Consider the following 9,691-nt stretch of genomic DNA (forward strand, 5'->3'; position numbering starts at 1 on the left):
TATATACTGTATATATATATATATATATATATATACATACATACATACATACATACATATATACGTATGTGTATACATACAGTATACATACCTCATGAGTCAAATATAATAAAAATAATGAAATAATGTTGATGTTCTAAAATAAACAATTGTACTTATAGTGCTATTATATTTTCTACTGTTAAAATTTTTATTATTTTATAATAAAATATATAATATGTAATATCTAAAAGCATATTTTTAGTAGTATCTATTTTAGTATATAAAACTCTATTAAAATAATATACATAAAATCTTATAATTGTATGTGTAATAGTGTATATATTTAAAAAAAGGGTGCAAACAGCTGCAGATATTTACACTGAAATGCAAATAGCATCTGACAGGAAATCCAGTTTGCTGACATTAACAATTAGCACATTTAAGCTCTTCACAAAAAGCCTGCACAAAGCCCTTCCATGTTATTTGCACATCTTGAACTTTCTCTAGCAGCCAGACCACAGACAGCGTTCTTTACGGATTAGAGTTTAACCAGAGCATACAGGGCCTGGATCAAACACCCTTAAATTATGTATGCTAATCATAGATCAGATTCCTCACTGTCTGTATTGATGTTAGTGACTGCGTTTGGAGAGTCAAAACTGATCCAGGTGCAGTCATCCAGTTCCCGCTGAGGGGCTGAAAGAGAGGAGACAGCCTGACCTCAGTCAGTAGGCGTCTTGCTCCTTTAGAAATAACAGTAGACTTAATCCTTTAATAACACTCATTTAATCATCAGACTACACAGTCCTATAACACACACACACAGCTGTGGGGGTATAAGCAGTGAATTCATTAATCACTAGACCTGTCATCTCTTCAGAATATCATGAAAACGAGGTCTTAATTACCTCAGTCTTCATTGAAGTCAGCCAAATGGTGCAGCAGAAGTCGTCTTTCAATTTTTGACTTGTAGAGGGACGGAAGACTAAATAGCAAGCCATGTGTGCGGGTATGAAATACTGCTTTTCTGTCCGTTTACGTTGAGATCATTTTAATAACAAAACAGACTCTTTATTGTGAACACATTCATGCAACATTAACCCAGACAGACAGATAAATTAAATATAACCAAAATTAATTTTTTTTTTTAAATTCTCTCCATTCCTCCAGCTGAATACACTTGGATGCAAACACAGGGGGCAAAAACTAGAGAGTCAACTCATTAAAGTGTTTAGATGCCCAAGGATACGTTGAATAGCTGACTGGCCACTCCGCGTTTAGCACTGCAGCAGAAGACACATGCGGAGCTGACCTGCTGGATACTGAAGCAGAAGTGAATGGGAAAACTGACTCAGAGCAGTTACACAACAGTGTTAATGTGCTCTTACCCTCTTACTCATTTATGAGCTTTTGTACAGACTTACAAGAGTGTGAAGCTGTCTGATGAGTTGAGGAACTTCAAATTTTAGTCTAAAAGCAAGAATGGTTGACATGACAAATGATCTCATATTAACTGATAGTATATATACATTATATATATATATATATATACAGTATATATATATATATACACATATATTCATATTTTTGTGAAAACTATTATTTCTCTTCAGGAATCTTTGTTGAATAGAAAGTTCTTGAATAGAAGAATGAATGTCTTTACCCCAATCTTTTGAATGGTAGTGTATCACGATTTCCACAATAAAGAGATTAATAAATTAATAAAATAAATAAAGTAAATAATAATAAAATGTAAAAAATTTATAAATAAAAAATAATAAGCAGAAAAAACTGTTTTCAACATTGATAATATAAGGAAATGTTTCCTGAGCACCATATCGGTAGATTAAAAATTATTTCTGAAGGATCATGTGACACTGAAGACAGGAGTAATTGCTGCTGAAAAAGGAATAAATTAAATTTCTTAATATAATAAAATATGACTTTTATTGTATTTTTGATCAAATAAATGCAGCTTTGCTGAGCATAAAAAACTTCTTTAAAAAAAAATGTAAACATTAAAAAAACTTTTTTCCTCCATTACTTTGCGTCTATAATAAATCTGATGAAATTTACCCTGTTAAACTGAAAGCTCTTATTTTAACCTAAAATGCTGAAGTTAAAAAAGTGCATGTCCATTTAATTCTTTTAAGAACTACAGTTCTATAAGAAAAACTGTATGAACTATAAACAAATATTTATATATACATCACTTAACCAGAATGAAAAGTGTTTCTAAAACACAAAAGTTTCAAGTCACACACTGTTTCTCAGTCTTTTCCTCTCTCACTTCTCTTCCTCTCTCCCTCCATCTGAAATTTGGCATCTATCATGGCATGGCTAAGCCACTGCTCTGGCACAGAAGGAAGTGCCAGGTGTCCACTGGCACAAAGCCTTGGTAGATGAGGCAGTGGTTTTCTATTTCTGCAGAGCCACACCCTTGGCCCTGTTAAGAATGACATACTGTAGGCTTTACGCTCACTAAATTTACCTCTGAACTCACAGGGCTATTCATATCCTTCAGCTACTGCAGCAATCACCTCTGCTTATCTCCTTCTGCTACAACATTGCAAGCTGCGACCGGTGAAAACAATCGGAGGATTAGAGTCGTGAGAGAGGATGTGGCTGCTATAAGAATAGTTAAGTCCCTCTTTGATTATGTCAGAGTAAGCGAGATGGCAAGCGTGTGTCAGCAGTCACGGTCTGGTTGGCTGTAGTGCCACAGGTCTGCCTACCTCATTGTCTGTCCCTACGTCCAGCATAACAGGAAGGCACTGCTGAGGCGGCATTCCACCACAGGCGGTGTAGAGGGCCAGTTTACCCACAGGGATGCCCATGCCATAGCAGCCCAGATCCCCCAGGCCCAGAATCCTCTCTCCATCTGTCACCACTACAGCCTAGCAAAAAATACAACCAAAAGTACAAAAGTTATTAAGATAGTCAGCAAATTTACAAACAGACTGCACAAATAAGCAATTAAAAAAAACATACTAAGCAAAATCTGGGCTATTCATTATTTTAAAAGATACAGTATATACTCACTCCCATACATTAGAGGTCAAAAGTTTGGAAAAATGAAAATTTTGTGAAAGAAGTCTCTTATGCTCACCAAGGCTGCATTTTTTTTATTATTAAAAATACAATAAAAGCAGTAATATTGTAAAATATTATTCTAATTTAAAATAAAGCTTTTCTAGCTTAATAAATTTTAATATTAAATTTTTTCCTGTGATGGCAATGCTGAATGTTCCACTTTAGAAAGCATTCTAAAATGCTGATTTGGTGATTATTATGAATTTTACACTTTTTTAGGATTCTTTGATGAATAGACAGTTCAAAAAAGCAAGATTAATTTGAAATATAAAATCTTTTGTACCATTATAAACATTTTTACTGTCACTTCAATGCATTTTTGTTGATTAAAAGTATTACTTACCCCAACCTTTTGAATGGTAGTGTATTGTGGTTTCCACAGAAATATTAAGCAGCAAAAACTACAAAGCGCATTGGCCGAATTTATGCACTTTATTATCAAATCACATCCTTAATTATATTTTGATGTTTTTGTCTTGGATTAAACACATTTATATTTGATTGGCTAGGTTGGCTTGTGAGTCTGCCCTCCAGCAAGAACAGATTTTCTGTTTTTATAATCACATTTTCACATATTCGCAATAAACTAACAAATTCAAAATAACAGCATGAGCTGTGTAATTCAGTCCCATTACCGGACACAATTGATCCCAAAACAAGAACAACATGTTTTTTCCGTTAACACTATGATGCAGATGCAGAAGGTGTTTAACATTTTTACTGCTTCATTTCATGCCACCCTGTACATCATTACCTTAATAAATTTTAAATGCCTAACGAGCAGATTAATATGACTTTTTGGCATTGTTTTCACAGTGTGACTGAATCAATGTCTTTGGAATTGGTGAAACCCTGGAGAGTGTTAATTTGTCTGACAGTCAGAGTTCTGGTACATTGTGTAATAGTACAGGGTGGTGTAGTTGGGAGTGGGCAAAACTCACACGAATGTCCTTCTCTGGCCAGCTCTGAAGTAGTGTGGAGATGTGGGAGCGGTCATGAATTGTAATAAATAGGCCCCTAGAAGAGAGAAAAACAGAGTAAAGTGATAAAACATGGTCAATTGAATTGATTCTGCTTTGTGTCCATGTCACAAGTGCTTCCATTTATTATATATTGAATCAAATTATCAAAACAAAATGGTGGACATCTAAAATGAGGAGGCAGAGTCTGTATTTTTAAGTAATTAAGTAAAAATTCATGTTCCAGCTGCATTTGGATCAATTCAAGCTTGAAGTTCTACCTTCAGGTAAAAGTATTGATATTCACAAAGCTCCTGCTATTAGTGCTGGGAGATATACCGGTTTAAACGGTAAACCGTTTTGATTTAGCCTACACACACGGTTCATACCATTAAAAAAAACGGCCAAGTGGCTAAACAACGTAGACAACGTCGTGAATTTAGAGGACATCCCTGTTAACTGCATACACTTCTGACTAATGGTTAGAGAACTAGAATACACCAACTGTAAACAGCCATTAACAGAAGCCAGAGACGCTGAAGACGAACGTAAAGAAGAGAAACTACTGCAGCAGGCAAAGCAAGATCACTGTTCACTATGCAAAAAAATATTGGGGGAAAAAACCCTAAATAGAGAGTTTATATGAATGTGTCTCTAAGGGGAACTGACTGTCTTCAGAAAAGTTTATATGGTATTTTCTTTTCATCTTACCTCCATTGTAATGCATAAGTAGGCTATTTAAAAGCACAGTGCTGCTTTGTTTACAACAATAATTTAGGAAACGATTTAACGCCGCTGTTCCATAAGCACCACCTGCTGGCAGAGAATGAATTTGCGTTCTCATCTGCTGTTTCTGTTTCATGCAGATGTTTTATGCTGCATAATTTCACAAAGAAAATCTCTGAGCATTCTGTTTATTTTATGTCTATCTATTTTTTTAAATTACAGTTTCTCCTGTCATGTGACTCACAACTTTGTGTTACCCCCTTTCAATAACTGAAATAAAGCTGAAATAAAATATAAATATGAGGTGAAAATCAAACTTAAACTTAAACGAAACTAAGAAATGTTTCTTTGGCAACAAACTGAAATTTAAAAAAAATAAGTTGAAGTACTAAATTACTAAAACTGAAATAAAAATGAATTAAACCTAAATAGCAATATAAAAAAACAAAAACTAATAAAAAGTACAACAAAATTACTAAAACTTAAAATGGAAAATGAAAATGTAAAAATAAATGCCAATTAAAAATATTAATAAACACTATAATAGTATATAATATAATTCTGTTTCAGGAGCTCAGTGAAAACAATAATAAAAGCAGGTAAAAAATAACAGATGACAGATTGCAATAATCAAGAACACAGATAATTATTCTTTTGAGCATACAAAACTTTATAATCAGTATCATCAGTCTTGCAGTGAACAAGAATGAATCAATTCTAATCAACCTCCCAGTGGAACGTTCTATCATCCCCACATGTGCTAATAATAAGGAGGTTTTTTATGTCCACCCATAATCTTCTGACCAAAAACAAATCAACAGCTTCATTCCCTGGGCTGAGAACAATTTCTCAAAAAATGCTTCTCAAATGCAGATCCCGTGACCACTTGTGATTGAATTTGGAGTGTAGGATCAATGATTTTGTCACTACACTTTGCACTAAAAATGCAAAAAGAAAGAAAGAACAAACCACTTTCACCCAAAAGCCTTTATTGGTTGAGCATGGCTACACTGGTCTACCAATCACACCAGCCGTGTTTATTAAGTCTGGAAAATCATGTTTGTTGAAGGTGGCAGGGATCATGTTTAAGTAGAGGTTATACTTCACCGATTCATGAAGATGAACAAACGCTGACACTGAGATTTTCTGATCCATACATAATTAATGCAAGATTTGCTCAGATGTGGCATGTGTTTGAACAGTTTTATGTGTGGTCTATGAATAGTGTTTGATCTTGGTGTGTGGCATCTCTTGGTTGATAATGCTTGTAGAGAAAAGAGGTGTGAACCGTTGTAAATTACTGGATGAATAAATATGCAAATAACAATATTGCTTAGTTTTGTTTTACATAGACTTTAGTGTCAGAAGATGCAGTAGCTAAAAACAAATGCACTTCACAGTGGCATTTCACATGTTCTTGGACTTGCAAAGATTCTCTCTGTCGTTCAAGCTCTCACTCTTGACCGCTCTTTTTCTCTACAGTTTTTATTTTCTGGTCTCATGAGATCCACTGAGCATAGCTGGATGAGCAGGACTCCTGGGACATCCTTCATCTTTAACTCAAAGGTATCTTGAGGACATACACCTACTGTAGATCTTTCTTCCTTCCACCCACGGCTTCATGGAAAACTTCCAATCTCTCAGTCAGCCTGAGTTCACAGAATCCATAAAAAACAAATCATTCTTACATCTGGAAGAATCTTGAAATTAGACTTCACCAGGTGGACTAGATAAGAGTCCAAGAATCCTGCTTAAAGAAGACACAAATGGAGACCATCTTTTGACAGGAAGAACTCAGGTAATGACAGGAAATCTGAAGATTGGTATAAAGCATATGACTCCAGGAATAAAGTTTAGACATCATTTTAGGCATCAACAAGACGTTGCTAAATTCCAGTACAGCGGAATGGCACATATGAGCTCATCCTCAGTAGCTGACCTGCGGTCAAATGAAAAGCTCACGCCTGGGAGCAGGGATCATGCTCGAAACACAAACATAATTCACACCGGATGCTCCTCTGACACAGAATTCTTTAGAAGCCATTCATCTCCAAGCAACATGATGAAATATCTGCTAAAGCTTCAGTAAACAAACGTAAAAGTATAATAAATGAAATGGATAATGCAGATTTTATCATTAATATGTGCTGCAGTATTGTGAAATCCCTGCTTGAATGTATCCAATAAAAGCCTCACAACTGGTGACCATTATCTTCCTCAGATCCAAAAGTTAAAGGACAGTTAAAAGGATTTTAAATATACGCTCTTTGCTGCCTATATCCAATAGTTCTGTGCATGTGGTTCAGCTGTTGGTCATAAGCATTAAAATGGCATCTAAAGGAGTGGTTGCAACTTGCAAGTAATTTAATTCATATCTACCCCCTTTTTTCCAGCGTATGATTCCAATTCTTCTGGGAAATAAGCATAGTTTTCATCAAAATTTTGCTTAGTTATGTCTCAAGTTCTTGTAAATTTGTTTAACATAATTGCAAATGATGTTATGATGCCTTGGAAACCTGTTTCCCTGTCAAAAACACTTAAAACTAAAGTCTCCCAGGTTTTGACTGCTCTATGATGTTCTCTTCCACAGTGAATCATCTTATGCATGACGAGGGGAAAACCACAACAGATCTTTTAACTGTTTTGGACCATACACAGACAACCTGGAAAACGTCCCCCGCATTATGTCTGACATCAACTTGGTACCCACTGATAGATGGCTCAAACTCGTGTTATTGAAGAACTGAGCATTTCTTTTAAGTGCATGAATGCACTGTCCACTTGACAACTCTATTAAATGTGGGTTGAACCTGAAACTGTGATAAAAATCAGTAAGCATAGCAACTGACGGACCACAACAAATGTATGTCACAAAATATCTGTGCTTTAAGTCTTGGAATTAAAACGAATGTACCTGCCACAATGTAATGTGTAACGTGATTCATTGTTCTTCATTTTATTACTAACTTTTCGCTTAACTTCACTTAACAGGTAAATAGTTTCAACAAGGATTTGTTATGGTACCGAAACTGGTACAAAGACTTTCACTGGTAGTGTTTCAGACTAAATGAAATTAAATTTTGGACAACACTAGTCTGGCATGATATGAAAAATTCAAATTCTAGACAACCAACTAATTAAATGAGGAAGTACTTTCTGAGCAGATTCATAATAGAGACTCCCTCATTTAACATTAACATTAATAAGTGCCAGCTCTATTCTGCAGCAATTAATTTGTTCTTCTAAATGTCACTTGAAAAAATACAGCAGTGAGAAAGACAAATGCTCTGATATAAGATCTAAAAATTATTAATCAGTGGAGGGAGACAACAAAGGGTCATGAGACATTAAAGCGAAGATGACCTTTGTAGAAGCCACAAAGAAGCCAAATGCAATCAGCTCTGAAAGCTTATTTTCACTGTATCACAATCATTTTCCAACTTCTGCAACACTGACAAATGTTTTTTTTTTTTTTATATTTTCTGAGGAAAAAGTGTGGTTGGGAAAGGGGTGGTAATATGTTACTGTTCTCTGAAATGTATCCACAAATACAAAACATCAGAATTTCACAATTTACCATAGAATACCATTTGCCTGCAGCACTCTTATAAAGTGAGATCTTTAATTTTTTTTCTAACAGTGTAAATCACATAGGTTACTATTAAATTAGAAACCTTCAAATCTGGTTTGAATGCTTTGACTTTGTTCCTGAAACTAATCCATTGTTGAGTTTACTAAAGTTACAAATTCTTCATGTTTCGGAGTATGCATCAATATGTCATATAACTTCACGGAACAAACTTCCAGGCATACTGTGACACTTTTGCAGCATGGGATCTGGGATCAGTCTAACCAAATTCATTTATTCACACATGATTTTTAAATGCAAATTTATTCCCATGTATTCCCATCATCCTCATCAATTATATACCCAAAACGTTCAGCTCTCATAGATTTCCTATGGGAAATCCTTCACTCAAAGTAATTTAAAGGCTGTAGACTTCAGATATATATATATATATATATATAATGTACAAAAAGTCATATTTACATTAAAAAAAATCTTAAAAAGCTACTAAAATTAATGCATATAAATACACAAAATACATATACATAAATCTAAAATAGAAAAATCTAAATAATGTTAATAATAGTAATCAGTATATACTAATATCCCAAAATAAATTGGTGAAATTCAACTATCAACTATCCCAAGGACAGAACAATCCCATGGAGATCTGGTTTAAATAAATACAGAAAAAGGAACATGTGATGATAAAGGACAGCGATAGGAATGGGACATGAGTTTAAATTATGTGGCTGGATTTGACCAATTTCTGGCCCCAAATAACACTGGCAATACAATACTTTCAGCATGTGGTTACTGGTTTCTTGACACAGACTCCTTCCTAATCCTGATCTATGAGATAATTACAGGACAGAAAGTTTGTGGCTGGAAATTTCTGGCCCCAAATAACACTGGCAATACAATACTTTCAGCATGTGGTTACTGGTTTCTGGTTTCTGACTCCTTCCTAATCCTGATCTATGAGATAATTACAGGACAGAAAGTTCATCTGAGTGGAAAGAAGTGTATGGAGGAGAGGAGAGACAAAGAATATGCAGGTATTGTGCAAAGATCCCACAAACATGACCTCAGCTGATTATTATGCACAGCAGTGGGCACTTGGTCTTTGAAAGGAAGAACCGAACCGCCTGCAATATTTACAATAATATTTGCAATATTTAGTTGGCAAATGGAAATGTGCGCAGAACAAGCCGTAACAAATTAAAGTTCTGTAAACATCGACTTGCTTCAAATGTCATTGTGGCAGCACAATCCACTAACAATAAAACAGAGAGCCTAAAATCTGTGAGAGTGCTGTGTGGGAGTGTGCAAAGGCGTCTGTGTGTGCTCTGAGGGATGGATA

At 34.9% G+C, this 9,691-nt stretch overlaps 1 protein-coding gene across 1 annotated transcript in view; it reads right to left on the reverse strand.

Annotated features, from left to right (window-relative positions):
• The window catches only part of LOC107704946 (NADP-dependent malic enzyme-like), a 92,128-nt gene that overhangs the window by 34,969 nt on the left and 47,468 nt on the right, over positions 1 to 9,691 (reverse strand). The window contains exons 4-5 of the mRNA XM_016508016.1: positions 4,017 to 4,092; positions 2,718 to 2,879 (exon numbers count right to left, since the gene is read on the reverse strand). Coding sequence (XP_016363502.1) covers positions 2,718 to 2,879; positions 4,017 to 4,092 — 238 coding nt within the window. The remainder of the gene's footprint in view (positions 1 to 2,717; positions 2,880 to 4,016; positions 4,093 to 9,691) is intronic.

The sequence above is a fragment of the Sinocyclocheilus anshuiensis genome, unplaced genomic scaffold (assembly GCF_001515605.1).
Source record: "Sinocyclocheilus anshuiensis isolate Anshui unplaced genomic scaffold, SAMN03320099.WGS_v1.1 scaffold702, whole genome shotgun sequence".
Lineage (NCBI taxonomy): Eukaryota > Metazoa > Chordata > Actinopteri > Cypriniformes > Cyprinidae > Sinocyclocheilus > Sinocyclocheilus anshuiensis.